Consider the following 24,558-nt stretch of genomic DNA (forward strand, 5'->3'; position numbering starts at 1 on the left):
TACAACACTGAAAGTTTAGTTACGTAATTACAGTCCAATCTTGATAACTCGGACTTTTAATCTAGAATTCGAACCTGCAATGTATAGAACTTTCGACTTATCGAAAGTTGTGAGCATAAAATAATTTTCAGAAAAAAAAATACACCGACTTCGAAATGCACTAAAAAGTATAAAATAATTTCTATTTCCTAATGAAGTAATTTCTATTTCATTCAATCATACAATTACGTAACAGATATGAATGAAACCTATTTACTCGTTAGGTAGTATATTAAATACATTTCAACCTTTTCGGAGGCGGCGCAAAATTAAAAATACCTCACTAAGCGTTGCTGCCAATAACCAGTTGATTGTGGTATGGCGTATTGGAAATTAATAAATCCTGAGAAAGAATACGAACCATTATAGATATATCTGGTAATATACGTAAATGTAACGACTGCATCTTCATTTCGCAACGTTGCTGATATAAATGAAATTAAATCGACTTCGTTCGCATGTGGGAGCCATGGATCTAAGAACCTATAAACGGAGCCCACGACGCGGGAATTACCAAATTTGCGGCAGATGGACTCTATCTTTATAGTATGTATATGGGACGATCGAGTCTTTCCGTCGCATACTCTATGAATCCAGATAGACCATAGTTACATTCTATACGCACTAACACCTACTTCGCGGCGTGCTGTCGAGTTATATGTATAGAAAAAAAAAATAGCTATACAAGCGTTGCCTGTGTTCGGCTGTCCAAAGGTTGACATGTTCAAGAAAATCTTTTAATTTTGCGCCGCCTCCGAAAAGTTTGAAATGTATTTAATATACTACCTAACGAGTAAATAGGTTTCATTCATATCTGTTACGTAATTGTATGATTGAATGAAATAGAAATTACTTCATTAGGAAATAGAAATTATTTTATACTTTTTAGTGCATTTCGAAGTCGATGTATTTTTTTTTCTGAAAATTATTTTATTTCACGCTTTTTAGTGAAATGGGGAGAATTGTATAGGATACTGTGAGACAGTTCTTCCGGGCTTTTTTTTTGTCTGCGTAAATGCCATGAGCATAATTAAGTAAAAGACAACATGGATATTCGTTTTTCAATGTTTTTTGCAACAATAATCCTTTGCAACTAAAAAATGAAAAAATTTTTGGCAATGGTACCAATGAGGAGTCAGACTCTACAAGATGCGAAAGGCTTTGTTCCGATCGGACCACCCACCTAGGAAAAAACCGGCGAACATGCATAGAAAAAAAAATAAGGGACACTCTTTCAGGGACAAGTACAAACTAATTACATCATGATTGAGGGTTCTTCATCCATTTGTTCTTTGTTAACTTTCTTTGCAAAAATTTACTGCGCACGTGTATCTGACGGTTTAGGACTGCGCAAGGGTCAAAGTATCCGTAAAATAATAGCAGATCCTGCGCAACAAATTTTCTAACAAATCAAATTGATGCATTTTTAGAACGATACGGAGACTGTACCAAGCAATGGGAATAATACACCAACGTCAACGTGAACTCATCTTGCTGTATAAGTCGCGTGTCAGAGCGGTAAAGCTTAGTTTAGTGTTTTGGTACAGAGCATTGTAATTGCCCTTTCTTGTCTTTCCCGTGCATAGCGCGGGGCGTTCCACTAATATTAATAACAATAGTTTTTCGCTAATATCACGAAAACTAGAGTTTTCCGTCAATTATGCAAGAGGAAAAAGTTGTCCAGAACCACGCCCCTAACAACATATTCGAAGGACATTAAAATCGTTCAAAGTTGATTTCAAAAGTTAATAACAATTTTTCGCTAATATCTCGAAAACAAGAGCTTTCCGCGAACTTTGTATATGAACAAAATTGTTCAGAATCATGTCCGTGATAAGATATTAAAAGCGCACCAAAATTGAGAAAAGTTTATTTCAAAAGTTGCCGGTTTTTTTTGCAATAACAACACTTCGCAATTAAAAACTGAAAAATTTTTTCATAATGGTACCAATGGGGAGTCAGCACCTACCATATGCAAAAGGTTTCGTTCCGATCGGTCCATCCAGCTAGGCGTAATGCGCGAACATACATAGAAAAAAAAAGTTGCCGGTTTTTTTTGCAATAACAACACTTTGCAATTAAAAAATGAAAAATTTTTTCATAATGGTACCAATGGGGAGTCAGCACCTACCATATGCAAAAGGTTTCATTCCGATCGGTCCATCCAGCTAGGCGTAATGCGCGAACATACATAGGAAAAAAAAAAAAAAAAATATATACTGATCGATTTGAGTAACCTCCTCCTTTTTCGAAGTCGGTTAAAAAGAGGTATAACGAACGAGAATTCAACATACAGAATATTTTTATCGTAGTTTATAATTGAATATAGCTAAATTCGTTTGGACAAATAGTAAATAATTCGAATTAAAATAAGTTTTATCTCGGCCTTCAGAACATTTCATAGCAAAGTGAAAAGGAATAAACAAAATTTGAAGTACGTTTCTTTTCTATTTTAACACTCTTTTACATTAAGTATACTATTTCATATATTTAAGAAAAAAAAGTAATAAGTAATGGTTCTTGAGGTTTTAAATAAAAAAGTCGTACAACACTTTCACTGGTTGATCCGATACATCTGTGCAGCCATTACATTTTTGCAAGGTATTTGCATAAGTCTACAAACCTAACTTCCAGTTTAATGATAGTAATATTAAAATGATACCAAATAGTAACAAACAAAAAAGTGAAAGAAAACCAGCTTTTGATATTTCTTGCATTAAAATCTAAAAAAAATCAAGTATTACATTCATATCTTGGATTACTTCGCACATAAGATACACGATAATAATAAAACTTTATTTTTTAATATGTTATTCAAACAAATACAGTTTTGAAAATACATTTTTATAGCTGGATCTGTTATTAAGAAATATATAGTTTTACAATTTGTGTCATTTTTCTATATTTAGCTGTTTTATATTTAACTGAATATGTTTTAAAGCAGTCTTTGTTTTAAAAACCGTTTTTACCTTTTTTGTTAGAATTACGAATTCATTAAGTTTTAATGTATTTACCCGATTTTTATTAGTTTTCGAGATATAATGCTTAGAAATTTACTGATTTACTGATATAATTGAACTTATATATATATATATATATAATTGAATATACTATAATATATAAATTGAACTCAAGCTCCTTGCATTCATCTTATAGACTAAATTCCAGAGTTTAAATAAGTCAGTACAGTTATTTCAAGGCTATAAAAATCCGTGAAAGTACTCCTGATCGACTAATTTTTATACATACTTGTATTTATATAGAAAAAAAAATTATTTTTTAAGCCATGTTATAACTAAATTGTTGCATAATAATTGATTTCTTAACCAAACAATGACTAGTAATCTAACTAGTATTTACATATGGGTTTGTACTTCTGTTTAGCTTGCACATGTAATACTTTGGGTACCATCGACAATCGAGGCTGTAACATGGTTACCGGTGAATGTACTTGCAAACGCTACGTCACTGCTCGTGATTGTAACCAATGTCTTCCGGAATATTGGGGCCTTTCGGAAGATCCGGATGGTTGCAAACCTTGCGACTGTGATCCTGGTGGTTCATACGAGAATTCCTGCGATGTTAGAACTGGCCAGTGCCGTTGCAGACCTCATATTAGTGGCAGAACCTGTAATCAACCTGAACAGAGTTATTACACTGGATCACTGGACTTCTTAATTTATGAAGGAGAATTAGCCGGAGCTTCTGATGTAATTATCTTTTCATTTTATCACTAAAAACGAAATTAAGTTTTATTTTGGATCATCAAATATAAAGATGTTCTATAACTTTTGATGCCCTAAGTAAAGTTTAACTGGAAATAATATTGTTTAACGCGAATTTCAACTACTGATATATTGAATTTCAGTTTCAGTCTATTGAATTTCTTCTGTAGATTTTGACGCGTTGAATACTGATCTGTAACTCATTTTTATTAATAGATCCTGTTTTCTTGAAAATTATATTTTGAGAACAAAATGTAAAACTTCAAAGATGATTTATGTTTGAACAGTTACGGTTATTTGGTTGTTTTTGACGCAAAATTATTTTATAAACGATCTAGAAAAAATTTATATAAAGTATAATTACATTAAAAACATTTACTTAATTCCAATCTTCGGGCAGGTAATAATACATTTAAATATCGAATCATTTTCATTCATAATTAGTTACTTAAGAGTTAATATATATATATATATATATATTTCTATATTTTGTAGAAAAATTTTATACTGAATTTTGCTATCATTAATTTGTTAGTGTATTTTATTACATTTTAATGTAGGTATATATATATAGTATAGCTTTGATATTTTGCTGTTAGATAAAATATGGAGAATTCCATTTATTCCTACACATTGTTCACACACACGCACGCGCTGACTATTTATTAAGGTCCTTATACAATGTGCCCCAAAAGAACGAAAGCGGACAATTTGCGAAAAATGCACATGTGACATGGATTCTTCGTGATTTTCAGTTCCATCTCCAGCCATTCATGCCGTAGGGAAATACATATTGTAGTTTAACTGATTTTTCAAGTATTTCCGATAGTCTAACAAAAGTTAATAAAATTTGAAATTCAGTTACGAATACGAAAAATTGTCAATACTCTAAATTGCTAAATTGGTTTTATCCATAAAAAAGTCAAAGTTATCTTAATTTTTGTTTAAATGACAGTGTATTTTCAATTTAATAGCATGTGATCTGATGTCAAGGCAAATTCAATGACCAATACTGTGAACTTTAAATAAGATCAAATTCAGAAATCTAGTTAGAATTTACAGTTAACTTTTCTATCCAGCAAAAGAAAAAAGGAAATCGTTATAAATTTTTTCACCGAAGAATGGAAATGACTGTTATTGGAAAATTTAGTTAAAGATTTTCGTATCTGGTAACAAAGACATTTATTACATTTCAGATGGGTTTGTATTGAAGATAATTGTATTGTCCAAATACAAATTTCAATAATATCTAAATAAATTAGTGTAATTTCACAGAAAACGGTTAAAGTAATTTTGAATTTTTGTTAAATGGACAGATCTTTGCTAATCTTTTTTTATTACAATTTGTTGCCCGATACTTTTTTCTATGGTTTCCAGTAAACACATTATTATATTCTTCGTTTGTTAAAATCTGAATTCAGAATAAAATAATCATTTGAATAAAGTAATTTATATCATTAAGTAAAAACAAAATTTCTTTTCTTATTTGAATAGAATTGTCAAGTGGTGATTAGAGAACCTTATCGCGACGGAAGAAACAGTACTTGGACCGGAACTGGATTTATGAAGGCATTGGAGGGTTCAGTGTTGAATTTCACGATCGACGATATTCGTAAAACATTGTGGTACGATATAATTGTGCGTTATGAACCTATTCAACAAGGAGTCTGGGACAATGTGCAAATAATCATTGAAAGAGACGGGTCAGTAGATCCAAATGGTCCCTGTGCTGACTGGAGACCGGAGTACGATCAGTTATGGGCGCAGTTACCTCTACGATCTAGGAGCATCGTTGCGCAACCTTCCGTTTGCTTGGAAGCAGGAAAACGATATAATTTATTATTGCAATTCCGCAAATTCAATAGCCACGTGGATACACCTTCAGCATCCATTTTAGTTGATTCGGTAAGAATTATTTGATTTGTTTTCTATATCTTTAAAAATTTATAACTGTAAGGAATACGTATTATTGAAGTTTACTACTAATGAGCACCGCCCTTTGTTTGACGCCACGCCGCTCATAGCGGATGCCACTGGCACGACGTCGCTTGGAGCGTAAAGAAGAACAAATTGGACTTTTCGTGTTACTCAAATTCAATGATGTTTGCACACATTTAGTACATACATCTATAATAGTACTCCCTGTCTTTGTAACAAACGAAGAATCTCCTGTTTACGATGTCTTCCAAGAATTATATTTGGTTGTTTCAAAACAAGCGCGATAAAATGTTAGGACACATTTTATGTTTAAGTCAGTATTTGACGAAAAGTTGATCGATTCATTTCGAACAACGTTGTGAGTAATTACTGTGCATTAGTCATAATTGTATTAAATAATTCATTACAGCAGTTAGTAACAAAACTTGTGTTGATAATCACAAAAATGGGACATGAAAAAAAATTGAACGAAACAGATAAAAATGATTTTAAATTTAAAAAAGGCTCAAGTATTTCGAAAATTTCAAAATTAGTAAATAGAAATCGAAATGTTATTCATAATTTGTTAAAAAATCCTGAAGTTTATGGCAAAAAGAAAGCGAGAGGTCAATTTAAAAAAATGGCAGCACATCGTTGACAACACATTAATATGCACAGGAAGCAGACATATCTATAAATGTGCAGAATTTACAACGTCTTTTACAAAAATTTAAAGATAAAATGCAATTTGCTCTAAAACACTTAAGACAGAAGAAAAGGTTGAAAAGAGTTATATTCTCAAATGAGAAAAGATTGACAGACCTGATTGCTAGTCGTATTATTTTATTACCTCAGGAAAGATCAACAATATCAAACGAGACGACGAATGAAAGGAGATAAACTTACTTGGGGTACAATTGAGTACAAAGGGAAGACATCCATACATTATAGATGGAAAAATGAAAAGTAGAGATTACGTCGTTCTAATAAATTAAGAAATCATGACACGTGCAGAACGCATAAATGGCGATGAATACATATTTCAAAACAACAATGCAGCTGTACATCCTGTTGAAACTGTCGTAACATATTTTGATACAAATAATATTCAGCTTTTATGTTGACCAGCAAGATCATCTGTTTTAAATATTATTGAGAGTATATGGGGTGAATTGATCCGTTATATACATGTATACCATGGCACCATGCCAATGTAATTCCCTGCAAGAATTAAAAATCACTATACATTGAAATTCAATTTCTAAAAAGTTTATAAAAAAGTGATACAAAATCCTACCAAAAAGATTATTAGAAGTCATAGAAAAAAGGAAAATGTACAGGAAATATACACACATTATTATTCTTCTACATGTCTTATCATTTTGTCACACTTGTTTTGATTATAACTTCTGGACGACAACATAAATAATATAGATTTTTCGTATCTTATATAAAATAATTTTAAGAAAAAAAATACGCCGACTTCGAAATGCACTAAAAAGTATAAAATAATTTCTATTTGCTAATGAAGTAATTTCTATTTCATTCAATCATACAATTACGTAACAGATATGAATGAAACCTATTTACTCGTTAGGTAGTATATTAAATATATTTCAACCTTTTCGGAGGCGGCGCAAAATTAAAAATACCTCACTAAGCGTTGCTGCCAATAACCAGTTGATTGTGGTATGGTGTATTGGAAATTAATAAATCCTGAGAAAGAATACGAACCATTATAGATATATCTGGTAATATACGTAAATGTAACGACTGCATCTTCATTTTGCAACGTTTCTGATATAAATGAAATTGAATCGATTTCGTTCGCATGTGGAAGCCATGGATCTAAGAACCTATAAACGGAGCCCACAACGCGGGAATTACCAAATTTGCGGCAGATGGGCTCTATCTTTATAGTATATGCGGCGATCGAGTCTTTCCGTTGCATACTCTATGAATCTAGATAGACCATAGTTACATTCTATACGCACTAACACCTACTTCGCGGCGTGCTGTTGAGTTATATGTATAGAAAAAAAAATAGCTATACAAGCTTTGCCTATGTTCGGCTGTCCAAAGGTTGACATGTTCAAGAAAATCTTTTAATTTTGCGCCGCCTCCGAAAAGTTTGAAATGTATTTAATATACTACCTAACGAGTAAATAGGTTTCATTCATATCTGTTACGTAATTGTATGATTGAATGAAATAGAAATTACTTCATTAGGAAATAGAAATTATTTTATACTTTTTAGTGCATTTCGAAGTCGGCGTATTTTTTTTTTTTTTTATTTTTCTTATTTCTTACTATTTTTTCATGAAACTTTTACTGTTGTATTTGTTTAGTTTTCCTGGTTAAAATGACACCAAACATGATATAATTACGATCGTAATTACTTATGTAACAAGCCATAAAAGTTTCGATTGAGCCAATGACCATAGCAGTCGAGGCCCAAACAACAAAAATCAATCAATAAAAGTTTCGAACTTTCACACTTACGGCAAATTTTACATTTACGGCAGAAATACGAATTCCTTCTAACGGCTTGCTATATAAGTAATTATGATTTTAATTATACCGTGTTTGGTACTATTATATTTTAATCAGAAAAACGAGTCAAATACGCTGGTAAAAGTTCCATTGACGAAAAACCAAAAATAAAAAATTTTGATTTTTGAATTTAAAAGACAGAACTCACACAAGTCTTTCATGTTTGCCGAACGTTCGAACCTCAGTCCCTCTTTGTTTTTTGTGTCGCTATCTCTTTCTACGTTCGGCACACTACAAAGAATGTAGTACCTATTCCATAAATGTGAATCTCCAGACCCGAAGTTTTCACATTTACGGAGAGAATACTGTATAATAATACCGTCCGCCTTATGAACGTTACCGTCATTGCGCGAACATCTCGATTCACGGATTGCCGATCTATCGCCGGATTACTACAATCTACAGAACGTTGATAGCTGAATTCGCACTTCGTAAAAAGCGTATTACAGTTTTCTAATTTTTATTCTGGTTTGATGTACCTGTATGTAGAAACATTGAACGGTGTGAATAATGTACATGATAGTTTACTACGTGAATTACTCTAATACAACAAAAAGACTAAAAAAATCGAAATGAAAATAATAAACACAACATAAATGAAAAAATTAAATTTTTCGCGAACTAAACACTTTAACCGTTTGACTATGGCACAAATTTTGTGAGCATATGCCAAAAATGCGGATGAGTGGGTATACACTGCTGGCCAAAATTAACGCACCACTTTCTTTAGCCGTTTCTTTCTTTACGTTCTGTTGGAGGTAGGACTTTGAAATTTTGAGAATAGGTGGGCCCATGGGTTATCTCAATGCTCCAGGAGTGCCATTGTTGCCTGCCACCCCCTTGCGGTATCAGCGACCCCTTGAATGCTAGGAGATCGAAAAACCGAAAAGAAGGCTCTAAATTCGACAAAAAAAAAGAAAACATCCGAAATTTTTTTCTAGAATGAGGTTGTTTAGGTTACGGCCTTTCCGAAAATGCCCGGCTCAACCCCCTGCGGCACCCGCAACTCCCTCCCTACTTTTTCGCCCCTCCCAAAGGGGCGCTTTTTTCGAATCTGTTCAAACTTTTACCGAAGCTTCCTCTTAACCTCAGTTATACCTGGTAAAAGTTTGGTCGCGTTTGCACCAACCCCTTGGTCGCTACACGCTGTCAAAAATCAACCCCATGCTGTTTTTTCATTTTTTTCACAGTTAAAAGTCAATTTTGGACCTGCAGTTCACAGAAAAACTTGTTTCCGTGCCAACGGTATCGTTCCTGTTGATGGTTTGGGCCTGGGTAAATTGGGTGCATGCGATCGATTGAGGGATCATTGGAGCAATTTTAACATCAAACAAGAGAAGCGCGATAGCGCTCCCCGCATTTTTGGCATATAAACAGAGGAGCGCTATCGCACTCCTCCGCACTCAAACAGTTAAAATAATATATAAAAACGGTAAAAAGTTATTTTAAAATGTATAAGAATGCACTCTCGTTACAAATTACGCGTGAGGTTAGATTACGTTCACTCCCACGGAGCACCAAAAACACATTGAAACTCGCAGCGCAAAAGCGCTGCGTCGCGGTTTTCGAGACAAACGATCGCAGCGCTTTTGCGCCGCGTAGCAGTCAAACGGTTAAGATACCAATAAACTTGTCGAAAAATGTAACGTGACTCGGATTCGGATATATTCGTGAATCTATACCAATGCAAACAGAAGTTTTTTATTTTAAATATTTTGAACTTTTTTCAACAGATTGTTGACATTTTTTTAATTAAGCTAAGACCAAACACGATATAATTTAAACTATATTTACTGGTTTAATCGACCATAAGTCTCGAACGCGGAGAACGATAGGTAGTGGAAAAGAAGGACCGCCCTGATTGTGGTAGTTAGAAAAGATCCAAAACCTGTTATATTGTTTACAATGTTAATGTGGTGCAATTTCTTCACTTTCCGACTTTTTTTATACATCTTGCCTCAATATATTTGTGACCTTTTTATGATTAAAATAATTCAAGACATATTTTCTTGTAATAACTTACTAGAATCCACGGTATAAATGCAACACATGAAATTATAAATAAATATCTTTTGAATTATGTCATATGTTGGTAGAAATTTCGTAACAAAAAAATCAGAAATAAATAATTAAAGGTTATTAATATATAATAATAGTTTCAATAATACTCGCATGTATTTACTCAAAAATCATGAACATAGAACCGCAACTCATTCATTACAAAATCGTCATGTTTCAGTACTTTTGCGTTTCTCAATGTCAATACTTCGAATGTTTAACTTATATATTCGAGAAAATTGTGTATATTTGTGTAAATCGTGTATATTGTGTAAATTTGTTTCCATACACGTGGAGCTACGAAATTGGAACTTGGCACAAATTGTTATTTTTTTTACAAGCTATGAAATGATACATTATTGGTTGAATTTGGTTTGGGCATCCATTTATGCAGTTATTCCCTTCGAATTGACCAGTACGAAATTTATTGAAGATGAAAAACTAAACGATACACTTGAATCATCAGTTATGTAGTATAAAATGCAGTTTTTTTCCGCAAAAATTGTTATCCACATACTTTGTCAATCACCGATAACAGTCGCATTGTTAGATTCCTGAATAAGCGGAATCAAAATAACGTATCCAATATGTTGAGATTTACGAATTTCTATGATTTTAAACTAATCACCGCAAACATTCGCATAAAAAATTTCTTCATTACTAATTATAAATTGGGTATCAAAACAGTACATTTTACTACGTAACATCTAATGTGAGAAGTTAAACATATTCAGTTTGATGAATATAAAATAATTTTTAGAAAAAAAATACGCCGACTTCGAAATGCACTAAAAAGTGTAAAATAATTTCTATTTCCTAATGAAGTAATTTCTATTTCATTCAATCATACAATTACGTAACAGATATAAATGAAACCTATTTACTCGTTAGGTATTATATTAAATACATTTTAACCTTTTCGGAGGCGGCGCAAAATTAAAAGATTATTTTGAATATGTTATTTAATCTTGCGCCGCCTCCGAAAAGGTTGAAATGTATTTAATATAATACCTAACGAGTAAATAGGTTTCATTCATATCTGTTACGTAATTGTATGATTGAATGAAATAGAAATTACTTCATTAGGAAATAGAAATTATTTTATACTTTTTAGTGCATTTCGAAGTCGGCGTATTTTTTTTCTAAAAATTATTTTATTTCACGCTTTTTATCGGCCGGCAAGACGTGTTTGTAGAAACAGTAGAAAATCGGCGACTGCATGTTGACTCATACACCACCAGAGACACGGAGGCATACGTTGAATTCAATATATTAATAACAATAGTTTTTCGCTAATAACTCGAAAACTAAAGCTTCCCCTTAATTGTGGATAAGGAAAAAGTTGTTCAGAATCGTGTCCCTGATAACATATTAAAAGGACATGAAAATCGTCCAAAGTTGATTTCAAAACTTTTCAACAATTTTTCGCTAATATCTCGAAAACTAAAGCTTTCCGCGAAATTTTTATATGAACAAAATTGTTCAGAATCATGTCCGTGATAAGATATTAAAAGCGCACTAAAATCGAGAAAAGTTTATTTCAAAAGTTGCCGGTTTTTTTGCAGTAACAACACTTTGCAATTGAAAAATGAAAAATTTTTTTATAATGGTACCAATGGGGAGTCAGAACCTACCAGATGCAAAAGGTTTCGTTCCGATCGGTCCATCCAGCTAGGCGTAATCGGCGGGCACACATGGAAAGGAAAAAGGAAAAAAAAAAAAAATATATATATATATATACTGATCGAATTGAGTAACCTCCTCCTTTTTCGAAGTCGGTTAATAAATGATAAATCTTGTTTTCTTGATAGTCGATTTAATGTTTTCGATTGAAGTCTTTAGCTTTATTCATTGAGATTTTTAACCGACTTCGAAAAAGGAGGAGGTTACTCAATTCGATCAGTATTTTTTTTTTTTTTTTTTTTTTTTTTTTCTATGTATGTTCGCCGATTACGCCTAAGTGGGTGGACCGATCGGAATGAAACCTTTTGCATATGGAAGGTGCTGACACCCCATTGGTACCACTATCAAAAAATTTTTCATTTTTTAATTGCAAAGTGTTGTTATTGCAAAAAAACCAGCAACTTTTTTCTTTTTTCTATGTATGTTCGCGCATTGCGCCTAGCTGGATGGACCGATCGGAATGAAACCTTTTGCATATGGTAGGTGCTGACTCCCCATTGGTACCATCATCAAAAAATTTTTCATTTTTTAATTGCAAAGTGCTGTTATTGCAGAAAAACCGGCAACTTTTAATATAAACTTTTCTCGATTTTAGTGCGCTTTCAATATCTTATCGCGGACATGATTCTGTACAATTTTGTTCATATACAAATTTCGCGGAAATGTTTAGTTTCCGAGATATTAGCGAAAAGAATTGTTATTAACTTTTGAAATCAACTTCGAACGATTTTAATGTCCTTTGAATATGTTGTTAGGGGCGTGGTTCTGGACAACTTTTTCCTCTTGCAAAATTGACGGAAAGCTTTTGTTTTCGAGATATTACAGAAATTGTTGTTAACTTTTGAAGCCAACTTCGAACGATTTTTATGTCCTTCTAATACGTTATTAGAAGCATGATTCTAAACGAGTTTTTCCTTATGCATAATTGACGGAAAACTTTAGTTTTCGTGATATTAGCGAATAACTATTGTTATTATTATTAGTGGAATGCCCCGTGCTATGCACGGGAAAGACAAGAAAGGGCAATTACAATGCACTGTACCAAAACACTAACTAAGCTTTGCCGCTTTGACACGCAACTTATGCAGCAAGATGAGTTCACGTTGACGTTGGTGTATTATTCCCATTGCTTGGTATAGTCTCCCTACCGTTCTAACAAACATTTTTTTTATTTTTTAGTTGCAAAGGATTATTTTTTCTATGCATGTTCGGCGGTTTTTCCTAGGTGGGTGGTCCGATCGGAACAAAGTCTTTCGCATCTTGTGGAGTCTAACTCCCCATTGATACCATTATCAAAAATTTTTTTATTTTTTAGTTGCAAAGGATTATTGTTGCAAAGGAAGTTGAAAAACGAATATCCATGTTGTCTTTTACTTAATTATGTTCATGGCATTTACGCAGACAAAAAAAAAGCCCGGAAGAACTGTCTCACTGTATCCTGTACAATTCTCCCCATTCCACTAAAAAGCGTGAAATAAAATAATTTTCAGAAAAAAAATACACCGACTTCGAAATGCACTAAAAAGTATAAAATAATTTCTATTTCCTAATGAAGTAATTTCTATTTCATTCAATCATACAATTACGTAACAGATATGAATGAAACCTATTTACTCGTTAGGTAGTATATTAAATACATTTCAACCTTTTCGGAGGCGGCGCAAAATTAAAAATACCTCACTAAGCGTTGCTGCCAATAACCAGTTGATTGTGGTATGGCGTATTGGAAATTAATAAATCCTGAGAAAGAATACGAACCATTATGGATATATCTGGTAATATACGTAAATGTAACGACTGCATCTTCATTTCGCAACGTTTCTGATATAAATGAAATTGAATCGACTTCGTTCGCATGTGGAAGCCAGGGATCTAAGAACCTATAAACAGAGCCCACGACGCGGGAATTACCAAATTTGCGGCAGATGGGCTCTATCTTTATAGCATATGCGGCGATCGAGTCTTTCCGTCGCATACTCTATGAATCTATCCCTTTGCGGACTACCGCCGCATATACAGGGTGTCTCACAACTCGTGTAGGTCCCTGAAATGGGGGGTAGCTGACGTGATTCTAAGCAACATTTTCCTTTGCAAAAATCGGGTTTGAAGCGTCGTTTTCGAGTTATTAACGAAAAACACGGACCAATCAGAGCGCCGGGATTACGCGCGCCGAGAAGCGGGAGCAAAAGCTTCGAGCCGGTCGCCGGAGTGCGAGCGCGATCAACTGAGTTTTCCTCGGAACTGTCTTAACGTCTAATATGAAGTCTTTACATCGAAACTCAGTTAAATAACGAACAGAATAATTAAAAGTAATGTTCATTTATTCATTTCTCATGAAGGAGGATCGGAATTAGTTATGTGTAATTAACATAAAGTATGCAAATGGAATTTATTGAATACTGCAATTCGTTATCGACAAGGAAGATGACATTAAATATCGAAATTTTTTTGTTTTATTTCCGACAATAATATTGGCCAACGAATTTACGTATTTTAATAGGAAATACTTATTCTGTTTGTGATAAAATAGAGTTTCAATGCGAGATCTAACAAATGTATTAACGTCTCTACTAATTTACAGAAAATTTATTAAAATAAGACTCACCCATTCTTTGAAAATAATCCTGTTTGTTAATAATCCGAGAGTGAAAGTGATGGGGTAATTGCCACTGGGTCGTCCTGCCGATGTTGACCTGTCGCAGACATTGGCACCTTATAACACAGCTGGTGGCACTCACAGGTCACTGCACTGTCTTTATTTCAAATCACTTTTGTTTTCACTTTCACTTTCTGGAGAATCCCAGGTAAAAGGTATTGTTCCTCCCGATGCCTCCGAGGGTGTCCGAAAGGGGCCGATTATTTTAATATTGTCCTGGACTGCTCCTGTGATTAATAATAATTCCCCAAGATCCATGTTGAAAACTGCAGGTGCTGTGAAAAGTCCTCAGAATTTAGATTATGCGGCCGTATAAACTTATACGGGTGCATCTCGTACTCTTGAAGAATTCGATGTACCGCGGAGCGATGCATACTGAAATAAAATACAGAAATGTATTAATAAATGGAGAAGGATACTTTAATATTAACGTTTTAATACTATTAACGTTACTTACCCGAAACGGCGAGCGACGTCTCCTATGCTTAGCGTTCCATCTTCATGGAACTCTTCGACTACCTCGCGTTCCTTTTGCACTCGACGTGAATATAAAAAATATAAAATTCTGCGTTAGTCCTTTGCAGGGACATTTCGATGGTTACTGTCCGGCAGCTCTCACGAAAATGCTCACGGGTCAAACATAGTTTTCTTTCCAAAACACACTTAGCCTTTCCCTACCCCATGGCTAGATATTTTAACAAAAGTGTGCATATTGTTTGAACAACTTCCCCGAGTCTAAATGCCATTTTTAACGTCCCCACGGGTTTTTCGAAACAATCAATTATACGACAGCCGATAGCTGCGAGACTCGAATTCACCTGGATTGCCCATTGTCCCATTTAGGCTTGACCGTGTAATAAATTGTGCGAAGGCGAACTAACGGAAAGCTAATTACCTTAGATGACCCTTTTTACCAGACATTAAACATTTTGGTATAGCACGTAGCAGCAGCCGTTTTACAAAACAACGTTCGGAGCTGTAAAACAGTCCAATTCTCGTATCGACTGCTTTGTATTTTCGTGCTATCTGGCCAGGTATTGACGAACGGTATGTGACCAGTGGACAGAAAACCGTGTGCAATACCAAAATGTTTAATGTCTGGTAAAAAGGGTCATCTAAGGTAATTAGCTTTCCGTTAGTTCGCCTTCGCACAATTTATTACACGGTCAAGCCTAAATGGGACAATGGGCAATCCAGGTGAATTCGAGTCTCGCAGCTATCGGCTGTCGTATAATTGATTGTTTCGAAAAACCCGTGGGGACGTTAAAAATGGCATTTAGACTCGGGGAAGTTGTTCAAACAATATGCACACTTTTGTTAAAATATCTAGCCATGGGGTAGGGAAAGGCTAAGTGTGTTTTGGAAAGAAAACTATGTTTGACCCGTGAGCATTTTCGTGAGAGCTGCCGGACAGTAACCATCGAAATGTCCCTGCAAAGGACTAACGCAGAATTTTATATTTTTTATATTCACGTCGAGTGCAAAAGGAACGCGAGGTAGTCGAAGAGTTCCATGAAGATGGAACGCTAAGCATAGGAGACGTCGCTCGCCGTTTCGGGTAAGTAACGTTAATAGTATTAAAACGTTAATATTAAAGTATCCTTCTCCATTTATTAATACATTTCTGTATTTTATTTCAGTATGCATCGCTCCGCGGTACATCGAATTCTTCAAGAGTACGAGATGCACCCGTATAAGTTTATACGGCCGCATAATCTAAATTCTGAGGACTTTTCACAGCACCTGCAGTTTTCAACATGGATCTTGGGGAATTATTATTAATCACAGGAGCAGTCCAGGACAATATTAAAATAATCGGCCCCTTTCGGACACCCTCGGAGGCATCGGGAGGAACAATACCTTTTACCTGGGATTCTCCAGAAAGTGAAAGTGAAAACAAAAGTGATTTGAAATAAAGACAGTGCAGTGACCTGTGAGTGCCACCAGCTGTGTTATAAGGTGCCAATGTCTGCGACAGGTCAACATCGGCAGGACGACCCAGTGGCAATTACCCCATCACTTTCACTCTCGGATTATTAACAAACAGGATTATTTTCAAAGAATGGGTGAGTCTTATTTTAATAAATTTTCTGTAAATTAGTAGAGACGTTAATACATTTGTTAGATCTCGCATTGAAACTCTATTTTATCACAAACAGAATAAGTATTTCCTATTAAAATACGTAAATTCGTTGGCCAATATTATTGTCGGAAATAAAACAAAAAAATTTCGATATTTAATGTCATCTTCCTTGTCGATAACGAATTGCAGTATTCAATAAATTCCATTTGCATACTTTATGTTAATTACACATAACTAATTCCGATCCTCCTTCATGAGAAATGAATAAATGAACATTACTTTTAATTATTCTGTTCGTTATTTAACTGAGTTTCGATGTAAAGACTTCATATTAGACGTTAAGACAGTTCCGAGGAAAACTCAGTTGATCGCGCTCGCACTCCGGCGACCGGCTCGAAGCTTTTGCTCCCGCTTCTCGGCGCGCGTAATCCCGGCGCTCTGATTGGTCCGTGTTTTTCGTTAATAACTCGAAAACGACGCTTCAAACCCGATTTTTGCAAAGGAAAATGTTGCTTAGAATCACGTCAGCTACCCCCCATTTCAGGGACCTACACGAGTTGTGAGACACCCTGTATGCGTTCTGCGTAAATCATCAAATTGGCCGAAGAACTCATATATGCGTTTGGCGAAAACAATTGATTGAGCTGAGAAACGCATATATGTGTCCCACGTAAATGCGTGGCTATGGCCGAGAAACTTAACTATGCGTTCCGCGAAAACAACTGATAGAGCCGAGAAATGCGTACATGTGTGCATGCACGTAAATCTGTGCATGTACATACAATATATCCAGAATTTGACTTGGAATGCTATGAACGAAAACCGCGATTAAGCAGAAATATGCGCTGGCAATTTTTAATGACCATCGCGGCAGGAGTTCGGCCCCACGGTACGGTTCACTTCGAACCGTCCCGTCCGCAAAGGGCTAGATAGACCATAGTTACATTCTATACGCATTAACACCTACTTCGCGGCGTGCTGTCGAGTTATATGTATAGAAAAGAAATAGCTATACAAGCATTGCCTATGTTCGGCTGTCCAAAGATTGACATGTTCAAGAAAATCTTTTATTTTTGCGCCGCCTTCGAAAAGGTTGAAATGTATTTAATATACCACCTAACGAGTAAATAGGTTTAATTCATATCTGTGACGTAATTGTATGATTCAAAGAAATAGAAATTACTTCATTAGGAAATAGAAATTATTTTATACTTTTTAGTGCATTTCGAAGTCGGTGTATTTTTTTTCTGAAAATTATTTTATTACTAATATTATTCTTAGATCTTTATAAATTACAAGTTTGATGTATTCATTAGAACTTAATTTCATTCAGATTGTTCTGAGACCGAGAATAGATGCCATACCGTTCTTCAAAACACCCGGAGTCGGAGAATTACGTCGTCAAGAATATGAAAGATACCACTGCAGTGAATTTTTTAATGATATCAATGCTGTGTGGACGCACGTTCCGGAAGTTTGCAAGAAATATCAAAACAGCATCGGTTACTACGTTTATGATGGTGCACACTGTGAGTAATATCCTTACTTATTAACAGTTTATATTCGGTTTCCGCTATATAGATACGAGCATTATTACAGGCTGATATATTTTGCTATCAACTGACAATGAGTAAATATTAAAGATTCCAAATATCATATTCCGTTTGGAAAATACTTTTTTTTTTTGTAACGGAAATATATTTAACTCTATTGAAAATTTAGAGGGTAAATTAATAAATATTATTTATTAGTATTAATGTATAGTGTGGTAACAGTACATATCTGCTGCTATTGGAAGTGCTACTTTTAAAAAATTTAATAACTCCTTCAGAAAGAAAAATATGAAGAGATAAATTGAAAGAGTAGAAAGAGTTTAATAAAGAACGTTAGAGTCCTTTGAACTATCAATTTTTAATGCATGTGTAACGACTCTGGAACTTAGGTTCAGATAGACCCACTAAACGACTCGTTTTCGCAAATAACTAATCTAAAGATTGTGGGATTCGTGTGGTGTACGGTTAAGGAGTAAAATTCACAGGTCAATATCTTTCAACAATTAGGTTTATTCAATAAAATAATGAAAATGGTGAATTTAACAAATAACAACAAAATGTGAAAAGTATACTGGTTTGATCAAAAGAAACTATATAGATTTTGATATAATATTAATAATAGAGATAATAGAACTCGAATAATTGTGAATCTAACTAAATGGAACTCGCTAGCTAATGCTTTATATTGCATCGTACTTAAATCTGATCTTGGATAAGGCTAACTTCGCTTTTATGAGATTAACTAAATTCGATATTCTATATTATTTGATTCTCGTGTCGAACGCTATCGCAATGACAAAATTTATCTGGATTAATACGTTTGTAATTTATAATGAATTAATCTTTTACGAAATTAATAATTTAGCGCGTTATAGTCTACCGCAGCGAGGAATCCGACCTAAGTGTGATTCTCTAAGTGTACCTAACTACGCTTTCGCAAAGTTAGACAGATTAGTGATTTCATCTGATATCTAACGCGGTGTAGTCGACTACGAAAATTACGCTAATGACAGAACAATATTCTTTTACTTATTCAAAATTCCAAAATTTGTTTGAATCTAATGAACTTTACTCGGAACAGTAACTAGTTACTTTTTCTTAATTTGTCTCGACAACTAATTGTCCATGACCCTTTTTGTTAAAACGAACACTGAAAGCCAAGACCAGATCGCTTAATTGGGGAGCTTGTTGTTCACTGGCTACTAGAACGACCCAACGATACAGGAAAAGGGTGAACAGTATAAGTCTAACAGGGTAGCAAATAAAAATTGATTCTAATATAAAATCGTAATTGCTGAACTGCCACCCAAAAGACACGGGCGTCAGAGACCAAGCCGCTCAAATGGGGAGCCTGCTATTCGCTGGCTACGAAACTACCCAGAGCGAACTCCGAGAATCTGACGGCGCGTTAGCAATCCAATGAAAAATCAAACATGAGTAGCTGAGAGCTATCGTTTCGATGTCTTAGCCCTTCTTGGCGCTAAGTATAGCACTCTCCTAAATGACACTCTCCGAGTTTCAGATACGAGACCGTTTTAATGGGGAGCCTGCGTTAGCTAGCTACTAGAATGACCCACGATCAAGTATCCAAATGGCGTATACCCGCTTTACCAGTCAAGTATTAAGAATCGTTGCGGCTCTTGACAGCGAAAACTGTTCCGGTTATACTTATTTGAAGACTTCTAGCTTGCTCGACTTCAAAAACTGTTCTGTGATTTAGGCGGGTTTCGCTCGGCCTTTTTTACTCGCCAGCCTGGCAATTTCTTGGAAAATCCCCATAACGTCGAAATATATAATTTTTATATAAATTCGTAATTAGACATTAATTGTGCAAACGAACGATTCAATTACATTATTAATATCGCATTCTACATAATAGTTTATGTTCCTGATATAAAAGTAGTAATTTAGTATTGTTTTAATGAAAATTGCATTTTCTATCTTCTTCTATATACTACGCACGACTTTCATACGGATCGAATCTAAATGTATAAGCATACGATGCTTCTAGAACATTCCATTGAATAATATTATAATTTACAATATATACTGCAATAAATTTTCACTTGACTTTAGTTCCGGATAACATAATATCAGTAGGCTCGATATGTATTGACTGGTTTGTTTAACTAATAATTTTAATAACTAATAATGTCCTAATTGTAAAATGTATTCCTATGCTTCTCTAAGATTACGCGAGAATACTAGGAAATTCGGGGAGAGCATCGCGGCATGTAGGCACATAGCATTACGGAATTTTCTGTATAGAACTATACATTTATTACCGACAGTTTACTGAATTCTTATGATACTCGATTTGTCTAATGTCGTGGTCGGTAAGAGAGAAATACAGTCGATAATTGAAGAAATGACACCGGGATAAAAGTTTGAAAATTCTTCAGGGATGTTACACATGTAGGATTGGATTTGAGGGAAGGTTGAATAAAGACTCAATGTATATGTTCTGTCTTCTTTTACTAAACTGTTCGATCAACCGTAAAAATTATTAGTTTCGAAGGTAAATATTGACAAAAGGGGTCAAAGCCCCAAGTCATATTGACCTTGACATACGTTGTCAAGATATGTCATTGGGGTCATTCCACGCCAAATCGATCACTTTTGGAAGTCACCATCTCCGATTTTGCTCTAATCGAAATATGTTGTAGGCCATGTGAAATTAGAGGGGGTTTAAGTCATCATTTTGCCGGTTTCGAATTTGTTAATGAATGACAAGCTGTCAAAGTTTGCAATTTTTGCCCATTTTGACGAAAATGGGGTCCACTTGGGAATTTTTTTCTCAGAAACCACTGAACCGATTTAGCTAAATTTTTTTTGTTTTATTCGTGAAGGTTTGGGCTACTTGAAAATATTTTTTTTAAAGTTGTCAATTTGTTATAAAATGTTGAAAAATTTAAACAAATTCTTTTTTTGCGTTTTTCTCAATGAGGGGCGTAAAGGGTTAAAATTTAAAAAAAATATGTTCATATTCTTTGAAGCTTCCCCTTTAAAATGAGCCCTTCAGAATGATGGAGCCTCGAAAATTGACGTCTCTACAAGCTGGAAAAGGACGCGGGGTACCCCGATTTCAGGTAGGTGAGTCGCGCGTTCCACTATTATGACCGGTTATTTTATATCGCTGATCCCAAAACAGTACGGGAAGACCTCATATACGACTTAATGACTCTGTTCGTACCTTGAGAAGTATATTAGCTACCACTCTTGGCCAATGACACATTTTTTATTCTTTTATAAATATTTGTTGTTACATTAAAGGCGTCATTGCTCGATGGAAACCGCGAGAAGGTGGTGGTTTTCTTCCATCGGGAAGGGATTTGGGAGGGTAGTAGTGGAAAGTCTGGAGAGGATCATTGTGTAGGGTAAACTCAGGAATGGTGAAAAAAAATACAATGATAACTATTTCATTATACTGAACACAGAGCCATCATTATCGCACGAACATGTCTTACATAATATTTCTCTGTTGGATAATAGTATAAAGCTATGAAAACTTCTAGTGCCTGTTATTGATAATGCTGTTGCAAAGCGAGCTTGTAAGCAGTCAGCATGTTGAATTTGTTCGTTTTCTGTTACATAATTAAACGCTATGTTTGCAAATGATGATTCTGCCCATTCGAATAAATCTTTAGGTGTAAGAATTTGGTTTTCTAATGGCCTCTGTAAGCTGGTGCGCATTGCAAGTCTTTTAATACTGCCTCCAATTCCATCACATGGTCCCTTACCATGGGCTGTTGCAAAAAAATGCCATTCTGCAGATACACCAAAATCGTTGAAATGGTGCGCTAAATTAATGAAATTCTTTTTGTTTTTGTACTGCGCAGCTGCCCCGTCAGAAAAATAAATAATCTTTTTAATATTTTCGGGATATATATGTTTGAGATAATCTATTAACTTCTTTTGGAAAATATGTACGGCAGCTGCATTATGCTTTAAACTTTCAGAAAGTATCGCGAAATTGTGGTTATTATCTTTCATGTATATAACAAACGGATGGAGTGTTACTTGTTTATTATTCCAGTGGTAATTCTGTATTTCGTCTTGAATGACGAAACTATAATTTTCGGAGAAATCACTTATGATAAGAAATTCTCCCTGATTTAACGATGCTTTTGTTTTTTCTAAATACAGACTCTGTGCTCTAGCAATATAATCGTGTGTCTGCAAAATGGGAATTTTTTCTGCAAGACGATCTATGAAGTCATCAGCAGAACATGTAAGGGTGTCCAAGGAAGATCTGTCGGTGTTGGTCCAAATTTTAAAAGTTATTTCAATAATATAATTATCGTCAAAAAAATTTTCAAATTCGGAACGGATATTACTAAACCCGGACAAGAATTACATTTTCGTAAATGGCACGATGGAGTCGGTAACTCACACATTATAGATTTCAAAATCAACTTATAATCGGTTAAAACAACGTTTGAATTTATGGACCGTGCAGCTAGTGCCGTTTTAACAGCAATTAACATTAATTTTACATTTTGGTGTATTACGCACACACAAACAGAATGTGTTCCACTGGCACCAGCTAAAACACATTCCTTTGGTCGCAAATTTGCAAATGAACTAAATCCTACTTTATATGTTGAATATTTCTCCTTAAAAAATGTATAAATTTCTCTGAGATTGCCTAAAACTAATCTTTGTTGTAAATGTTCCCTACGTCCGTTTAGTTTTACTGAAATAACATCTTTTCTTCCCGGCATAACTCTACTTGCATCGTCACTACGATAAAAATTTTCTACTAATGACTTCACATTTTCTGATAATGAACGACCATGCTTTGGATTTGGAGTCACCATTATTCCTTGACTGACTTGCAATTGCTTTGCTTGTCGTGCCATGTGATAAGTTACTTTAAATTCAAAAGAAATTCTACGTATACTCCACGATTTAGGTAAAGTTGTCAAAATGCGAATTTTTTCACTATCGCTAGATTCTGAATTAAATTTAATTTTTAACTGTTCAATTACTTCTGCATTATCTGCGATATTAGAGGAATTACTTTCACTTACTAAATGCGACTTTAATCTATTAGAAATACGATCTATCTTGTCTGAAATGCGTCTACTTGATTTTAAGGTCTTATACGTAACGGGAGAATCACCTAATGAGGATGTTAAAATATTTGTGGAACTTACAAGAACTCCTGGTCCATCGGCATGGAAACATTCGAGCTATCGCTACTATTGCGAATTTCTCCTTGCGATAATCCGGATAGCCCTGGTTCAGCTAACGAAATTTCCGTTTGTGTTCTTCTATGTTTATATATTTTACAGCGGCAAGTATTACAAATTAGCCCTTCCCTGGGAAGAGCTGGAAATGCTTGCCGCATCCCTACGGTAATGTTACGAAGCCCTTTAGTGAAGCTTTGATGCCCTGTTCGTTTAAACGGATTGCAACACCTTCGATTCACCATTTTAAACAATTCACGCACTCTTTAGCTCTTAAAACCGTACGGTACGAAAATGCCACGGTAACTGAACATTTGGCATAAAGATATCTGAATATATAGGAAATTCCACCATACCTCTTATTTATTGTTCAGATTGTATCGAGTCGGCAGAAGAAGGAAAGTGACAAAAAAATAGAAGACACCTAGAACGAATATCTACTCTCAATGGCATTAAAAATTGTAAAGAAGGTACCTTACCAATGGCCTTTTGTTGCTATGTAATAAACAGATTATCCGTTTCTTGCAACGCATAAAAATGTCTGACATACTTCTTAGCATCCGACAGCTTTTACAAGCTTATTGTTTTAAAACCCATAACGAAATAAAAAGAACATACTCATAGTACTTTAGGGTCAAATCTAACATAACTAAAAATGTGTCATTGGCCAAGAGTGGTAGCTAATATACTTTTCAAGGTACGAACAGAGTCATTAAGTCGTATATGAGGTCTTCCCGTACTGTTTTGGGATCAGCGATATAAAATAACCGGTCATAATAGTGGAACGCGCGACTCACCTACCTGAAATCGGGGTACCCCGCGTCCTTTTCCAGCTTGTAGAGACGTCAATTTTCGAGGCTCCATCATTCTGAAGGGCTCATTTTAAAGGGGAAGCTTCAAAGAATATGAACATATTTTTTTTAAATTTTAACCCTTTACGCCCCTCATAGAGAAAAACGCAAAAAAAGAATTTGTTTAAATTTTTCAACATTTTATAACAAATTGACAACTTTAAAAAAAATATTTTCAAATAGCCCAAACCTTCACGAATAAAACAAAAAAAATTTAGCTAAATCGGTTCAGTGGTTTCTGAGAAAAA

General features: G+C 34.6%; 1 protein-coding gene across 2 annotated transcripts in view; it reads left to right on the plus strand.

Annotated features, from left to right (window-relative positions):
* The window catches only part of LanB1 (laminin subunit beta-1), a 111,810-nt gene that overhangs the window by 70,195 nt on the left and 17,057 nt on the right, over positions 1-24,558 (plus strand). For both annotated transcript variants that reach the window (XM_076538227.1, XM_076538226.1), the window contains exons 8-10: positions 3,424-3,749; positions 5,259-5,669; positions 18,048-18,243. In XM_076538227.1, coding sequence (XP_076394342.1) covers positions 3,424-3,749; positions 5,259-5,669; positions 18,048-18,243 — 933 coding nt within the window. The remainder of the gene's footprint in view (positions 1-3,423; positions 3,750-5,258; positions 5,670-18,047; positions 18,244-24,558) is intronic.

Source organism: Megachile rotundata, chromosome 12 (genome assembly GCF_050947335.1).
Source record: "Megachile rotundata isolate GNS110a chromosome 12, iyMegRotu1, whole genome shotgun sequence".
NCBI classification, from domain to species: domain Eukaryota; kingdom Metazoa; phylum Arthropoda; class Insecta; order Hymenoptera; family Megachilidae; genus Megachile; species Megachile rotundata.